The 17,369-nt window shown below is 45.4% G+C and overlaps 1 protein-coding gene across 1 annotated transcript in view; it reads left to right on the forward strand.

Annotated features, from left to right (window-relative positions):
* The window catches only part of NRG2 (neuregulin 2), a 174,378-nt gene that overhangs the window by 105,002 nt on the left and 52,007 nt on the right, over window positions 1-17,369 (forward strand). Inside the window, exon 2 of the mRNA XM_035559706.1 lies at window positions 4,929-5,100. Coding sequence (XP_035415599.1) covers window positions 4,929-5,100 — 172 coding nt within the window. The remainder of the gene's footprint in view (window positions 1-4,928; window positions 5,101-17,369) is intronic.

Consider the following 17,369-nt stretch of genomic DNA (forward strand, 5'->3'; position numbering starts at 1 on the left):
CTTTCCCAGGGGTACTTACGTCTGCTTTATGCTGCTGAAGTGTTGTTTATATAGACATTTTGTGGGTGGGATGTGGTTTTGTTGCTGTTTCATTGTTGGACTCTGTTTGGGCACTCTGCCCATTTATGGTTAATTATATTTTGACTTCTGGCTCTAAGGTGCTTTTAGGCATCCTCAGAAGTAAAAGAGGTGCTGTTATCATCAAAGTATTTCAATGTAATATCAAATTTAATCAGAAGTGAATTAATTAAAGCAGGGCATACATATAAGCCCTTGTAAGGTGGATGTTCAAGCAGCTCATATGGTGCAATTTTGGGATCACTTTTTAGACATTTGTAACCTTCTCTCCATAAGATGGTGGTAACTTAGCAATAGGCTCCAGGACTGCTGTCAGCAGGCAAACCTCTCCTGCAAAGGCCTCTTTGTAGAACATGACTCTTGAAACTGACTAAGGAATTGTGTGCATTTGTTGATCTGGGTCCTGGCACCTTTTAGGGTTACTTTAGTGCTTGCAGCCTACACAAGTAGCATAGGCTGAGATCTAATGGTTACTTGGGTTTAATCTGACTTTGGAGTGAGAAAAACCCAAAGAAAATATATATTTATTGTTTGTCCCAGCTCTATCATGGTTAAACCTTCCTTTCTGCAGCACGCTATATCCTTGACATGGTCATGTGTTAATAAAATTTCCTGGGGTGCAGCTGCTTCTTCTGTCCAACACCTTGGGCTTTGTGAGGCTGGTGGGTCTTCACCTCCACAGAGAGAAGACCTGAATTTGGATAGAGGAGTGCTTGGCTGGATTACAAGGTGACCAGAGGTAGGGGTCCTAAATGTTTACCCGAAGCTACCTATAGCTACAGTTGAACAAGTACAGACACAAACCCTCTCCTCATTTTCATGAACCCAGTGGTGGTGGTGACTGTGTGATATGTGTTGCTCACCTAGGTGTGGAGGAGACCATGAACTAGCAAAACATAAGATTCAATAAGATTCAATAAGATTCAATTCAATAAGATTCAGATGATGAGGTGCTGAAAAGGCAACTTCGGGTCTCCAGCGCCACATGGATGAAGTGATTTGGGTGGGCCTGGTTTAGTGTTTTGAGTCTGCCAAAATTTGTAGTGCCTGCATCAGAGCAGCATTAACCTGTGAAGAGGAGGCTGGGAAGCAGGCAGCTGGTGGAAAAGTAGGGAAATTGGACTTGGACCTCCCTTGGTATACTGCTGAGACTGTTTGCCAGGTATGGCATGTTGTCTTGACTTGTTTTTTCTGACGTATTTGAAAAGGTAAAATGAACCAACATGTGCACAACACTAAGAAAACGGGACACTTAAAATCCTCACATTTGTTTGAACCTAGCTTACAACTTTCTGAGCTTCAACTTTGTGATTTGTTTGGGGCAGAGATAGGAAATGGGTAGATGGTAAAGCTGGAAATGAACCAAGATTTAAAACATTCTTTGACATATTCCAGTATTAGCTAAGTGTGCTGCTTTAGTCTCTCAGGCTACTTTAGTTTACCGGTAGAGAAGTTTGAAAGGTGATTCATTCATAGTTTACAAGTACCTAAAAAGGGAAGAGGTTTCTGGTTGTTAGATGGGATTCAAATTTACCAGAGAAAGGCAGAAAGATCTGTTGGCTGCAAGCCAAAGTTAAAGAAATTCAGTTTAGGAAGAAGGGCTGCAGTTTAAACAATAAGAACAAAAAGCAGTGGAAAGTCTTTGGCTGGCATGCAGCAGGCTTATCATCAGTTAATGGCCTTACATGAGGATTTCTGTGTTTTTCTACAAGATGCAGGAATTATGAAGAGAGCATTTCCAGATCAGAGCAGCCCTTATAGGAGACAAGGTCTGGGCTTCCACACTGGCTGCGCTGCTTCCCGTTCAGACAGAGCAGCCTGTGCATGGTTCTGGGTGCTGCATCTGCATGCTCTCTGCCTGCTCTTCCCAAGCACAAGCCACACTGGTGCACTAAGGCACACAGATGTGCTGGACATCGGTGAACTCAGCGCTGTGTCTATGTGCATAGTACTGTTCCCAGACACAGTCCAAACTATTTTCCCTTTAACTGACCTGTCTGATTTAACAGGCAAATTACAGTCTGCAAATTGTGACTTGTGAGCTGAATGCACAGTCCCTTTCTCTCCTGTAGTAAGACAGCCAAAAACATGCAGTCTGGGCCAGAAACATGTTCTCCCTTTTTCTGGGCCAGACTCTGCTAGAGGAGTGTGAGGCAGGCAAAGCCCCTGTCTTGTGTGATGTGGACTCCATCTCTTTACCTGCCTGTTGGGGAATGTCAAGCACGTTATCATTGGTGGCCAGGAGCACAAGGGGCAAGAGACTCCTATGTCGGTTTGGCTGAGATGTATTTCACGTTGGAGAGGAGGAACTGGGGAATAGAGATCTTGGAAGATTTCATGCTCATCCTTGTCCATGTTGTTCATGATCTCTGGGTTTCTGGGCTTTGCACTGCTACTGTCAGCATTTTCTGTAGAGAGGGTTGGGATCAGCATATCTTTCTCCCAGGCCATGCTGCCTGCTTCATAATACTGCAGACATCCAGCCTGGAACTAATATGAAGCACATGCACCACTGCCAAGGTCAGGACCTTGCCAGTATTTAAGGCATATGTATAATGTTGGCATGGTACACAGTGACCTCAGCATACAATAGCAGCCAACTGACACACACATTCAGACAGAATAAATATTTGACAATCTATTTCTCTATTCCCCAAAATGACCCCTATGAAAACAAGGTCCTGTTTACCTTTCTGACTTGCTGTGCAGAGTGTTCTGAGAAGAGACAAGCTCTCTTCCCCATTCATTGCTTTCCTGCTCTTTTGGATGACCCATTTCCAGGCAAGGACCAGGGATATTGGCTTTGCAAAACCCAGGGCACCATGGAGTTTCACAGAACTTCTGAAATTTGGGGAAAGTTGAGATCACTTTTATTCAGAAGTCTCTTTCTCTGTACCAAAGCACAGTGACCTGGGAGGCAGTGCAAGACTTGTGTTCAGCCTAAAGGAAATGCCCATAGCTGTCCAAACTGTTTTTATTACTGTTTCTGCTGCATTAACACATGCAGCCCTCCCCATCCTGTTGCCTGTGGCACAGATTTCTAGGGAGCCTGCAGCAGGCTTGGGTGTGCAGAAATAACAGGAGGGTAAAGTATTCAGTGCAGTTTATTCCTTTTCCCTTGGTGTGCTAAACATGCTTCCTTTGCACTCCTGATTCTAAAGACTGCTTATGTGCCTTCGAGCCAGAGTAGCTGAGCTGTGCTATTCAGAGCCAGCTGAAAGTCTGGTGTGCCTGGGACCAGACCTGCTGCTATGCCCACTCATAACAGACACCTCTCCTCTCACAGTTGCAGACGTCTCTTGTGGTTGTCTTTCACTCATGGTTAGCTTGGCCCAGACAATTCCTGTTAGTCTGATCTGTTCTGTTTCTGTAAAAGCTTGTATCTTTTTGATTAAGGACAATTTAGTTTCCAATGGCCTCACATATAAAACAAAGGAATAAAAGAGTCCTCAGAGCTTCCTGCCAAGTGAACATATGCCTGATGATTGCAGTGCTTTTTATTTCTTTCGTATAAGATCACCTTCAGTGAAAACAGTCTTTAAATAAAACCAATCTATGATAATTTAGCTTGGCAAGGAGGGTGAAAGAAGAATACATACAAATCACAAAATAGTGATTTGTCTAATGAAACCCATCCAATCCCTCCTCCTTTTATTTCTGCCCCTTATCACAAGATCAGAATGCACTAGGCAGTTAAAAGAAAGCTCGTGGATATAAGTCAGAGGAAATACTTTATCTCTTAACATCTTAGACAAGTGGAAACCATTGTTACCAATATTCTTAAGGCAAAACTAGGAACTTGTTATTTTCTTTTTTAAGGTTAGATCTGAAAATGAAAAGGGGAGCTGGAGGAGTGCAGAGGTGAAAGAAAAATTGCAAGCCTGCTAACCCTTGCATGTCAGGTGTAATATAAAGCCTGGCAGAGATTGATAAGAAGCGTCTGTCTCTCTTCTGCCTGGTGTTCCAGGTGCATGGCAAAATCCCCTCTCTGAGACACTCAGAAAAGCTCACATGCAGAGCCCAGCTTCAAGTTGGCCAGCATGACATTACAGGTCCTAAGATACTTTTAAACAGCTTTATTCTTTCACCATTCTAACTGTGACCTGAAGAATTGCTGTCACTCCTTTCTCATCCTTTACACATGTAGGCTTTCATTTTAGCCCCTCTCAGTGGCTGTTGCTTTGCTGGTGATGCTGTCATGCTAAAGATTGTCCATTTTAGCAGCTGTCCCTCCCTGGGGGTGGTTCAGATGTTGGACCACACAAACAGGAGTGGGAACATCTGTTGTGCACAAGCAGGAGGAAAGAGGCATGGGTCCCTGTGGCCCACCTCTGTTCTTTCTGCAATTAAATGCTCCAGGTGGGGTTGGTGGACCTGTAGGATTGGCAGCATGTCTGATGCAGTGGCAGAGATCATGGAGGTGTTGGTAATCATTAACAGCAAGGGCAGGATGCAGAGGAAAACAGTCTCCAAAGAGACTGAGCTTCTGCATCCTGCCTCTGGCCTGGCAGGACAGCAAAGCAAGCCCCTGCTCTAGAAGGAGATGCATGGAACCACTCTGAGTAAGGGCAGCCATAGAGCCATCAGATCTGGCCATGTGGTGCTGAGAAAAGAGGGAGCCGACCTGGGGGTGCCTCCGTCACCAGTCAGTTGTTTCTGACTCAGTGCTGCCTCCCTGCTGGGTGCTAGTGGAATCTGGGGTGTGGAGCTGGCATGCATGCCCCCACCCCTCATTATGCAGCAGTGGGGATAGCACACATGTTTCAGACGGGGACTTGGTGGGTTCTCATCATGTGTGTGCAACGTCTGAAAGAGGCAGGTTTCACATTGTCTGGTTTCTCTTTTTGTAGCTGTCCCTCCCAAACTGAAGAAACTGAAAAGTCCAAACGTTCATGTTGGTGAAAAGATCTCACTGAAATGTGAGGCGACTGCTGGCAACCCTCAGCCATCCTACAAATGGTTTAAAGATGGCAAAGAGCTGAAGAAGAGCAAAGACATCCGGATCAAATATGGGAATGGGAAGTAAGTATGCTACGGGGCTGCTCTACCTCTGCTAACAAACACTGAGAGTCTGGGTCTTGGTGAGCGCCCTTGCAAAATTCCTAACTTGCTACAAGTGGTGCCGACCTCTCCAGAGATGCTTCCTCAGAGTCACAGGACCATGTACAGGCTGTTTGCTATGCCTGGGAGTGTGAGAAAGGTTCAGGTGCCATCTCTCAAGCACTGCTAGTCCCATTTTCCTCCACAATGAGCAGAGAGAGAGGAATGAGGCACACACAGAAGAGAGACATAATTTTTAGATGGGGCTCTCCTTGGGGAACTTTGTCATTAGATGTCTGAGATGGGCATCCAGTGACCTGAGATTACTCCTTCCCTGCTGACTGTAGGCTGGTTGTGGGCAGCTCAGGTCACCTGGGGTGGAACCTGCTTTGCGAATGCAGAAGCTACTCAGAACTCAGCTTTTGCCCCACAAGCCTACATAGGGCCTGCAAACGTGGGAGGAATCGCTCTCTTCTCTCCTCAGTTTAGGTGGACTCAAAAGCATCTCAGTCACAAAGATGCAAGGACACCCTGTGATACTCAGCCTGACTAGGGCCTGCAGCCACCTGCCAAGGTGATGCCTGTTGGCTGGCACATAAGAGCTTGCATCACTGCATCCAGGGCAAGTCCCATCTGCCCCAAACTCCCCACACAGCAAAGCTTTTGGGCAGTGCTCTTGGTGTGTGTCATCCAATGGCCATGGGCCATGGCACCTCATTCAGGCAATGCCAAAACACTGGGTGAAACAGGCCCCAGTGAGCGAGCTAAGTTCAGATCTGTTGGTTGAAACTGTATTTAAGAACGCATAGCTTAGCTGTAGCCTTCCTGATGGAGGACGCAGGAGTGCTCTTCCATCCATACATGCCTTGGGTAGTGCCTTCTACAGAGGTATCTTCAAGGCTTTTTGGAACTGTTTCATCCCATTCCTGCAAGGGTAGATAAGCACCTCTCCTGCTGCCCTTCCTGCCATGAACAGACCAGAGTGGTGCATGGCACAGCTGGGAACACAAGCCCAATGCCTGGGGGCAGAGGTAGCAGAGTCAGGTGGCCAGACATGGCAGGGCTGTGCAATTCGATGGACTGCCAGGATAGACAATGGCTGAGAAAGCTGGTTGTATCAGTAAACTGGTGCTTATTCATGGAAGCCCCATAGCAAGGCCCCATTGCAGGCCATAACTGGAAGTGGCCACTCACCTTAGATGTCAAGCAAATTAAAGTATTCAATGTGCATCATTTTTCTTGAGGGTTTCTTCTTGGGTAATGCTGCAAAATCAAACAGGTAGCCAAGGAAGGGGAAACAGCTGCAGAGGTCTGACCAGGGACAGGAACCAGTGCAGAAGGGCTCTCACTGGAAATTCATTTAAATTGATCCATGTTGATATCTTTTCAGGGCCAAATATTTATACATGATATATCCTAAAATTATCCTGTAAATGTGACTATGCTTACATTCATATATCCTGACTTAGCCAGCAACAAAGTCAGCTTGCAACTGTCTAATCCCTTGGAAATCTTAAAACTAATTCTTTGCCAGCATATGTTATGTCTTAGTATATGAAAAATAGTTCATCTCTTTTCATATGAAATTGATAGAGTATCCATTTTAAAAATTAGAAGCCACTAAAAATCAGTTAGAAACTCTTCTTTAATTGCTCAAATGGGTCATTGTCAGTTGCTCTAATTTAATTTCAATCCTGTTGGTTAATTTTAAAGTCACGCTCAAAATGGTCAGCCTCTGTCAGAATAACTGCAGGATTCATGGACATTTTGACACAAGGCAGAAGGGTGGTCAGTGGAAAGCTTAGGCCAGAAACATCAGCAGAACCAAGATGACTGGTGGATGTGGTCTGCTCAGGAAGAGCTGTCTCTGCTCAGCTGCTGTCACTGTTTCAATGGCCCTTGTCAGCCTTATGGCCCGAGTCTTGCCGTTCCCTGTTTGCCGATGGGTGTCTGGAAGTGGAATGACCAAAAGGAAGGTCTGTACCTCACAGTTCCACCTTGGTGGATGCCATGTCCCTGTGGGTGGGCAGCTTGTGGGTCCTGAGTTCATTTATGCTGATTTCTCAGGCTGCTGAGGAGCTGTTCCCCAGAGCCAGAGAGGGTTTGTCCCAGCCCAGACACCCAGCAGACCTCACTGCAGAGGGATCTGGCAATGGGAGGGATCTGCAGTTCCTCTGCAGCATTTCCGTGCTGTTCTCCCAGAGATCACTGTCCTTTCATGCCTCCCATGCACTTGTGTCCAGTGTAAAGCTGTGACAGGATGGCATCCCACCCACCGTGGCACAGGGGCATACAATCCCTGGGTCAGGGGTACGAACATATGGAACAAGGTTGATACTCTTTCTTCAAAACACTGCTGTCAAGTCAAAACTTCACATTTACTAGTTTCCATGGCAACATGTTGGCTCACAGCCTACCAGTGACAAGCCAAAAACATGTGCATGTTAGAAGTGCTTCCTGCTGGCAAAATAAGCTAAAGGATAGACATTTTAAAGAAAGCTGAGCACCTGCCTCCTCCAATATCTGAGGCTCCCTCAGCAGCAAAGCTATGAGTCCCAAAGTGTCCGTGCTCATCTGCCACCCAGTATTGTTTACATTCTGGACTGGTAGACCAGACAACACAGAGCCTGGAATCTAGTAGTATTGAGCTGAGACGGCTCAGAGAAGATAACTCCTTGCCCCTTATTGAGCAGACAACAGTGCAAGAACACTTCTCCAAGTAATTCTGGGAGGATAACCAGTGTGTACCCAGTCTGCCACGTTCAGCTTTCAGGCTGTTCTTTCCATGGCATTTGCTAGGTCTCAGTACTTGAAAATTGAGGGCAAAGTGATCACTGGCATTGGACCTGCTTCCTTCTGGACTTGGCTGCAGGCAAAAAAGTACGTTAAAAATTGTTCTGTGCTGATGCAGGTTGAACAAGGGAGTCCTTATGACTCTGTGTGTCATCATTAAGTAGCTAATGGGGATGAGTAGCGGAGGGAACCAAAACTGGGCATGGGAGATGAATGCATGTCATTAATTCCAGCCTGTTAGCAGAAGTATCCTAAACTGTAAAGCTGAGAAAGGAAGGCTTACTAGATGATGATTAATTCAAGAAGAATGGGATTTACATGTGGCTCCAATTAGAGATAACATTGGTCTCAAGATAATCGTTTGCTTTTTCTTACAGTGAAGAGTAGAGAGTGGTTTGAAAGGACTAAAACTGAAATTGAACACTGGGGAGGGACTTCCACAGGGAAAGCACAAAAGGCAAAAATCCTCAGACCATGCAGCTCCTGCCCGGGTGCACATCATCATTTATTTAAGAGTTTGATCCAAAGATCTAACAGAGTTGTTTGCTGCAGCTAGGCAAAACGATCCCTGCCAGGTGATGGAGGTGTTGTGCATACTGTGTCCCTTGGTCACATGAGTCCTCTGCAGAGCTGGGCACAGCTTTGGGTCTGACTCTATCTGTAGCTCTGTGGTCCTTAGACAACATACAGGTTTAGGATGGGAAACAAGAAGAACATAACTACCCTACATCACTACTCTTAACCGCTTTGTCCTTGACTTTCCTCCCTGCAGAATGGATATTGCCCTGTGTGTTTAAACAGCCTTAAGATCCTTAGCTAGAAAGATAAACTGAAGCCCTCTTTTGCTCAGATATGATCAAGCTTTTATCTGATCCCACTGGCCTTCTTAGAGTTAAAGAATAAGAGGAATATATGTTATCAGGAGGAGAGGAGCAGGTAACCATGTCAGCTCTTCAGCTTTTCCAATCATCTTTCCTCTTGTTTTTTAAACTTACCGGCAAAATTTCTGGTGCCATCAGGCAAAGGAGTATTTTATTTTATTTTTTTCCAATGGATATTTGCTGGAGGGAGGAGAACAATTCTGATTCCTTCTTTTTGAACTGTGTGTTCCATCTGTAATTAGCAACAGGCTGGGGCAAGCCTGGCTTGCATGGAGAGGAAACTTCTTTTTAAGGTGGAAGAAAAAAACACAGTTGATGGAATCTAGAGAATTTACCCAGAAAGAATTGCATACTACAGTGAAAGTAAAGCATAGTGACTGGTCCACCCCTTCTAATCTGCCAGAAAGATACCGTTTACTGCTGAGTGCACCTGATATGGTTCAAGGCCACTGGGTCCCAAGAAGTTAAGGTTGAGGTTTGACTTTCTAACTGTCCTGGCAAATGATCGAATGACAACTGTGGAGAAAGCGAAGGTAGTTTCTGTTTGCTGAGGTGCAGGGAATCTACCCCACTTCAGGCTCACTCAGGGCTCTGAGACATGCAGATTGTCCACTGAAGGTGGGTGGGGTGTCCAAGAGCCTGGTAGTCTGCTCTCTGTGGCTGTCCTTACAGCCTCTTCTTTTTGTGTGCTCTCTTACCAAGGGAGATTCCTGGGCTGATGAAGTAGGCGTATCGTTAGACTGGAGAAGGTTGGCAGTTCAGTTTGGGACAGGCTGACCATATGACATCCCTTGGGAGTAGTGTCCTACTTTCAGTATCACCAGGAATCCCTATTGTTAGCCTGTAAGTGGAGCCAAGGGATACCCTCCTCTCCTGTTTCTGTACAGTAGTCCCTCAGGCAAAGCTAGCTGGGGCAGATTCATTGCTGGGGTCTTCCTTGTATAGTTCCCTGCAGTAGATTATTCCCCACCCACAATGAATGGGGCTGTGGTCTTCCCTGTACAGCTCACTGCTCTGGAATGAAGGCAAAAAATAATAGTAATGCCAAAGCAGCAGGGGAAAGAGAGTGCCAATAAAGATAAATGATTTCCTAATTAAGCCTGGAGACAAGGAGGGGCAAAGAGAACTGTTGAAGCCTTGTGGGAGACAGAGTGAACCCAAGTAGGCTATACCACCACTCTGGCAGGGGTCTTCAGGCTGACATTTTTAAACAAAGGAAAAAGCTCACTTGACAATGGATCTTGCAAGAGCAATTCCAGATGCCTTGAAGCTAAGACTCTTCTCAAGCACCGGTGTTGTTACAGTCACCAGGGAAGCTTCTGTCTTGCTAACTCTCACGATGTCATTATAAGTCTCCGATATTTGGGATTTGGTTTAGCTGCTGAAGGCAGTTTATTGGAGGGGGGTTTGAAAAAGAGCATCTCCTTTGTTTGACTGTTTGTTGTTTTAAAGGAGATGATGATGGACATCATTTTGGCCAATGCACCTGGGACTGAACCAGGGAACTTGAGAACTGAAAGGAGAAGTGGTTGGGTCTTGAGCGAGAACAATCCACAAAGCCTGCAAGCTGGGGCTCCTTAGAGTTTCAGGGAATGGTTATTTGATCAACAACAATTGACTTATAAGGGCTACTAAGTTATAGCCAGATGCTAGGCTGCTTCAACTGATGGTGTGTGCAAACTTAGCTATGGAAGAAGGTTTATATGCCTGAAGTTTTGTCTATTTTTTCTAATTATATTGTCTGTTTTTTTTTTTATATATATATATATATATATATCCTTTCCTTATAGATCTTACCCACTGCAGCTGCAAAATGTCACAACTTATGCTGAAGCACCTTCTTTGAGACATGAATTGAAATCCCATTCATCCAGTTTAATGCTTTACCTGGCACTTGGGGGAGGAGGACTGGGGTGCTGGCTGAAGCTGTAGGCAGTTCATCTGGGATAGCACGTTTTATACCCACAGTCATGAGTTTCCCCGGTCCCCATTATACTTCATGGATCAGGCACTGGCAAGTATCTGTGACACACATCATCTGCAGAAAAGAGACTTAGGAAGAAATGAATGACATCCCCAAAACTCCAAACTCAGAAAGGAGCCTCGAGACTGTAACTGAATCTCTTGCACAACACCATGTAATATCATGGTGATGCATTTTGCAGAGGTTTTGGAGGGGTGACACCATCCACCTGAAGGTGTCATCCCATGCTGCTTTTCCATGACCTTATGTCTCTGTTCCTGATAGACATGCTTTTCCCTGATCTGAATATTTGCAGCCTGGCTTTGCATGTCTGCATTCCTGTACTCTGCACATCTCCCACAAAGACTGTGGCTTTTAGTATGGCATTTCCCTCTCTACCTCCCCTGATTCTTCAAAACTATTTAGTTTTGCTCTACAAGCTCTCTCTGGCCTTCCTTTTCTGTCTGGCAGTCCCTGAAGTTTTGGTCCTACCTCTGAATTGCCCATCCTATCAGTCTCCATCTAATATGTGATACACTTCTAAACAAGGAGCAATATGCCTTCTTCCCAGCAGCACCAACCTTTTCTTCTCCTCCCAGCTTACAGAATTAGATGTGGTTTCATTGCTGAGATAGTGAGGCCTCTGCATATTGTCCTAACTGCATACCTGCCTGGGGTTTCTTGTCTCTCTGTGTAGGTTATTTGCTCTTTGGAACAGGGAGATATCTGTTCTGCATTTGGTAGTGTGAAGTCCCTGGTTCTTGTGTATGTGAGATAAACAGGAAAAGAACCTGCTCTGATCTGGCCTCATTATATTGCTCCAGGATCTACATTCTCCCAAATGAATTCAAATCTTGGCATTGGGGTTTGAGGGAAATTCTAAGTATTCTTGGGATGGATCAATTGCCTTGAATTCCAGGACAAGAAATACAAGGGAACCCACTCTGACATCAGGTCCATGCCTCAGCTGTAGCCCAAAACTCAGCTTTTATGTGTGTGTTGATTTCACGCTCTGGTAGCTGCCACAGACTTGCCAGCACAAGAGCAGCAACACATCAACAGAGCAGCTACAAAGTCCACTCTGGGAATGGGTGTGTGGTTGGATTACGCTGCCTCTGCTGCCGTACACCTTTTCTTGTTGCCTGGACATCAATGGCAATTCAGAGATGCAGCCTGGGGCTGAATTTGAGGATGGTTGCACAAGTGACCCTGCTCTTTGGAGCGTACTTATTGATCTTTTCCCCTTTTGTTGACAATGCATGACCCAGAAGGGACTCCCGCTCTTGCTCTCAGACCAGTGTCAGTGTCAGCTCTGCAGACTGAGGACTGGTCGAATCTTTCTTTTAAAATCAGCTTGTCCCAAGCTTGAGAACAGAGAGAGAACAGCACTGCTGAGCAGAGAAGGGGCAAATCTGCTTTTCAGGTTAGAACAGCACTTTAATGTGGGGGGACAGGGGTAGGAGAGAACAGGTAAAGGGGGTCTGGGGGTGGTCGGTTCTATCCTGGGCACCCACAAGGACATTAACTGTCTCCCATGCCTGCTATTCCCACAGTCCCAGCAGGTCGAACACTGAGTGGGGCAGGTGATGGTGTGAGGGGAGGAGGAAGGAGGACTTTGCCCATGGCAGAAGGGATGGTAGCTGAGTTGAAAAGTCTGAAGCTTCCTTTTATTACCCCTCTTATTTGATTGAGGGTTGTTTTCTTCCCCGCTTTCCCATTTGCTGTTCTTAAAGCTGATCCTGAGCTAGCCAGGTCATGCCCTAGAGTTAATAGCAGCCAACACGGTAGCTGTTTATTGTTCTCAAGCACTCCATGGCACAGCTGGCTTGCCCAGCTCTGTTGTGCTGCTCTGTAACTGAAGGCAGGGAAGAGATTGGAGTGGTTTCCATCTGGCTGTGCAGGGAAGAGGATGCTCCTGGCTGCCATTTCTGCCCTAACAGAGGTGCTTTGCCAAGGCCATCCCCATTCTGCTTCACATTCCAATGATCTTCTACCTGACTTTATCTCACTGCTTCTTGGGGAAGATGAATGTGTTCTCTAAAGTGAGGACACTGAGAGCCCCTGCTCCAGCCACCGGATATTTGGTGGTCGCTGGATAATGCTTCTCGACTGTAAGAGGAATAATTGGATATTCTGAATCTTCTTGCCAGTCATAAACCTACTCTCTCAGGGCAAATTCACCACCGTGCTGAATGCCAGGACAAGGCACCAATTAAATCTTTGTTGGGTAAGCAGTACACATGCCACAGTACTGGCCTTTCTGCTCTCTGCAGTATTGCTGTGCTTCCTGCCACCAGCTGTCTGTTCAGAGAGGAAATGAGTTAATAGATAACCACAGCAGTCTATTCAGTGTGTCCTTTATGATGGTCAAATCTGGGAATTTTTTATTGCTAGGATCTCATGTATGTTTACTATGGAGAGTGTTCATTGACAATTTAGAGTCTAAATAAGGCATAGTCTTCCAATTCCCCTCAAAACTAATTCTTTGCCTTTTTTATTACTTATGTGTTAGCTACCCTATTTTAGAAGACTAATAAAATACTATAATAGTTGTAATCCTAGAGCTATTTTTGTCCTGCATGATGCATAAGAAGTTGAACTCACATTGGGATCACTGAATCTTCAGTGAAACGTAGGTGTCTCTAAGGTAGCTTGTGGCTGCTGCAGTAGGCATTGAGGTGAATAGCTTTGTGAGGTGTTGACCGGGAAAAAGGTCCCATTTCCACTTAGCAGTAGGGAAGAGGAGAAAAATGATTCAAGCTAACCAAAGTGCTAGTGGGAGCATGACTTCTGTCATGAAAAGTTCCTCTCTAGATGAGATGAAGTGCCTGTTTCTTTTCCTCTGACTGTACAGGAGGCCTCAGGGCCCAAGCTCATATTTAGATGTCTAACTCTGAGATGACGAACTTACAGCAATGAGGCCACCCTTCCTGGCCAGAATTTGCCAGGATCTTTGTGTAGGCCGTGGCCAAGGGCAGATCTCCATGTTTCCCATTGTAATCTGGAGATTGGCACTCCAAACTGCCCTCTGGGGGACTCTTTCTTTTGGCTGAAAAGGTATTTTTGGGGATCCTGTTCTGGCCAGGCTGAAGGTCTCCTTGTGAATTCTATCCCCCAGAGCTTGCAGACAACATATTCCCCATGGCTTACTCCTCTACTGGCACTACAGGAGATAATTAGTGCGTGGCTAAGTCATATGTGCTGAGGGTCAGAAAATACAATGAGGCAGATTTTCCCCTGGAGTAAAGAAATGTCAACAGAGTTGCACTACAGTGAAATGATGGCATCTGTCAGGGACCCTGGCCCTTTCACTGAACAATCAGCCCAGGGCAGTGCCTTCCTCCAGAAGAATGGCATCGTCTGGCAGCCAGGCACCCTCCTGAAAGCACACGACAGGGTTTTCCCAGAGGCTAGTGTCCCCAGGAAACACTTTGCCCAGGAGAGAAGAAGGGGACTTGGTACAAAACTATTGTGAGCAACGTAATTCCTCTTAGTGCTAATACTTGGTATTTCTTTAAAAACACACCTCAGCTGTCAAATAAACAAAATGTCTACCCCCAGGGGCAACAGGAAGAACACAAACTTGCAAAACTAATTTCCTATGCAGTTTTGAGGTATTTCAGAAGCACTTGAAGGTAGTAAGATAGAACAGAGTTGGACTAGTCATCTTTCTCTTCGCTACACATAGGTCAGGTAAAGTCTAATCTGTTTTACATTCTCAGTTAAGTTCATCTAGTGTGCAAGCATTATCCATGTGAATTAAAAGGTGCATGACTAATGCTGTGAAACAAGATATTTCTCTGACTGTTTATGTGCTTACTGGAATACGGAATTTCTCTTTACTGTGTCTATGCTCTACATTAAATCTCATCTGCTTCTGTACCTTTCATCTCTCTCCCTGAAGTCTGTTACTTGACATTATACATCATACTCCTCAGACCATTAGGCTGGGTTTAAAAAGCAAGAAAAAGCTCATGATTTTTCAAGGGGATCTTGCAATCCAGGAGAAATTCAGCAAACTGTGATAGAAAATAAAAATAAGCTCTTTTGGCAGTATAACAATCTTGAGCATTAAAACAAATAATCCTCTTTCGTTTCACCTTGATGCTGAGGTTCTATAAATACCAGCATTGCTTTTTATTCTGATCACATTCTCCTCCAGTTCCAGGTAAAAGACCACATGTCTCTCATCATGTTCTTGGAGATGAATCTGTCAAGTATGACCCCTTTCATTAGCTTTTTGTGTCACTAAATTACTTACTAATTTGTATCTTTGGGACTTAAAAACCTTTATCTGGAAATGATCACATACCTAGGTGATATTCTAATGCTGTAATGGATTTTTCCAGTTACTGCATGCAGTGAAACATGCTGTGCGTGTGAGATCATGGTGTGGCCAATAATCATTAGAATATCTGTCCTCTGGCAGCTGAAGGCAGCATGTTCATTAATGCTTTCAGCTATGCACCAGATATCCTCAACATGCTGGTGTGCAAGGCTGGTGTTCTCTACAGGATTCTAGGTTAAAGCTCTTCAAAGCTGTGTGAGCATCCCTGTCTTGCTGCTTTCAACACGTGCTGCTTTTCTTTTTGTGTTGCAGCAGTAGCTGCAAGCCTGACTAGGGGTGGTTTATGAAACAGATGGTGTGTTCTGTCAGTGAAGGTTGAGACAACTGAGAGAAAGTAATGGCTGTGCTGAGGGCAGTCTTGCTGGGAATCTGTGCAGTACTACTGGGAGTCCACCTTGACCCTTTGCTGTTACTACACCCATCTCTTTCGAGGGAGAGGGGAACATGGTCCTGCACTGAGCACTACAGCCCCACAGTGCCAACAGCCCCCTTCCTCAGGTGCCCATCATACCTCCCCAGTAAGAAGCAGCACCCAACTGTCAATGGGCAGCAACAGGCCCTGGCGGCCCTTAAATGCTTTGTGTCTCCTGGGTGCATGTTAACTCCTGAGGCATCACAGCAGTGAGGGCCATAATGCCCAGGACTATTTATTGCAGGTTACCCTCGGAGACTTGAGAGATTTCAGGGAAGTATACCACACTGGGAGCCAAGGAAGTTTTGCACCACACTGAATCAGCCTGCTAGTTTAGGTCCCCTTGTTTGAATGTGTTGGCCCAAATAAATGTCTTTGTACTGTGGATTAGGGGGATTCAGGAAGCACACTGTCAAGATTCATTTAAAAATTGCTCCACCTGGGGCCTAAACTTATGCAATTGAACACTTGACCACATCCTGCAAAATGGGGCAGCACCTCTATCCTGGGAGCTGTACCAAGTTATCTCCAGTGCTTTTAATTTACTAATATAACTAGTGAGATGTTCATGCTGTGTCCTTGTGCCCTGGCTCCAGCAGAACAGCATGTCAGGGTGTTAAAGAGATGTCAGTGTGCTTCTGTGAAGGATTTTGTATAGAATATCTTTTCAACAGTCCGAAGAAAAGTCTTTCTTAGATGACATACGTAACTTCGCAAATATTTCCAAAGCTAATGATATTTTTCCACATAAGAGGAATTTTATTTGCCTTCAGAAACGTAGGCCAGGCCAGTGGGACCTCTTTTTGAAGCTGTCAGTGCTGACAAACTTCTCAGTCTAGTTACTGTATGACACAGACTTGAGACAAAAGCTTGTAGACAAAAGGGTAGAAAGCAGAGAGAGATATTCCCACCAGAAGAGAACACAGGGTGTTTTTTGGTAAGCTGTCTAAGCCAGAAAGAAATCTAATAAAACAGAAAGCCTAATGAGGGAGTGAGTCTCAATCAGCCTTTGGTGTGTGTTGAAGGCCGCTAAAGATCTCTGTTGAACTAGTTAACAAAGGGTTTTGCCTTTTAGTCAGAGGCATTCTGGAGAATGAGACATCAGTCACAGGTGATGGGAAAGGTGATGCTCTTTTCCCCTGTACCACCACAGAGCTGCTCCCACTCCCATGAGACACTGAGCACAGGTTGTTAGGTCACATGGGCAGTCATCACATATGGTGTCTTCTGCTCTTTCTAGGTGTTTCTGGCAATAAGATGACCATGTGGTGTTCAGCCTCACATGTTTGTAGTGCATTGGAGTGTGTGTTTTGGGGGGAGACAAAGTACTTGTCCCATTTGCCTGGATACAGCTACAAGCTATTTGCTAGGTCAAACCACAGAAATTTAGTTTGCAGGATGGAATACGTGGGTGCACTACCCTATGACCATAGTATGCGTGTTTGAGATAGAGCGTGTGGCACTGCTGGACATGGCCAGGGAGGCATGCCACAGCAGTTGAGCTGCTTCCTTGCTGAGGAAGGTGCAGAATGTGCTGCTCATCTCCTCATCTCCTTTTGCAGACAGATCTTGCTGTCCTTCAGTAAAGTGGCTTTTCTCCGGTACAGAAAGTCTGTTTGCTGGGGAGCTGGGGCTCTTGCGTTCAACCCCTCATGAGACTTTTTGACTGTCCATATGTGGCCTTTCTGAAAATGAGAGCAGATGTCAGACCAAACCATGGCATCAGGCTAAGAGCAATGGGATCAGAGGAGATGTTCATTTAGGAAATCGTGATGGCTGTGATTCCTGGGAAGGGTCTCATTTGAATCCTGACCTGGTCTATTCAGCTTGTGAGACTGGGCAGCCCATCTCTTC

This window comes from Cygnus atratus, chromosome 14, assembly GCF_013377495.2.
Source record: "Cygnus atratus isolate AKBS03 ecotype Queensland, Australia chromosome 14, CAtr_DNAZoo_HiC_assembly, whole genome shotgun sequence".
Classification (NCBI taxonomy): Eukaryota; Metazoa; Chordata; class Aves; order Anseriformes; family Anatidae; genus Cygnus; species Cygnus atratus.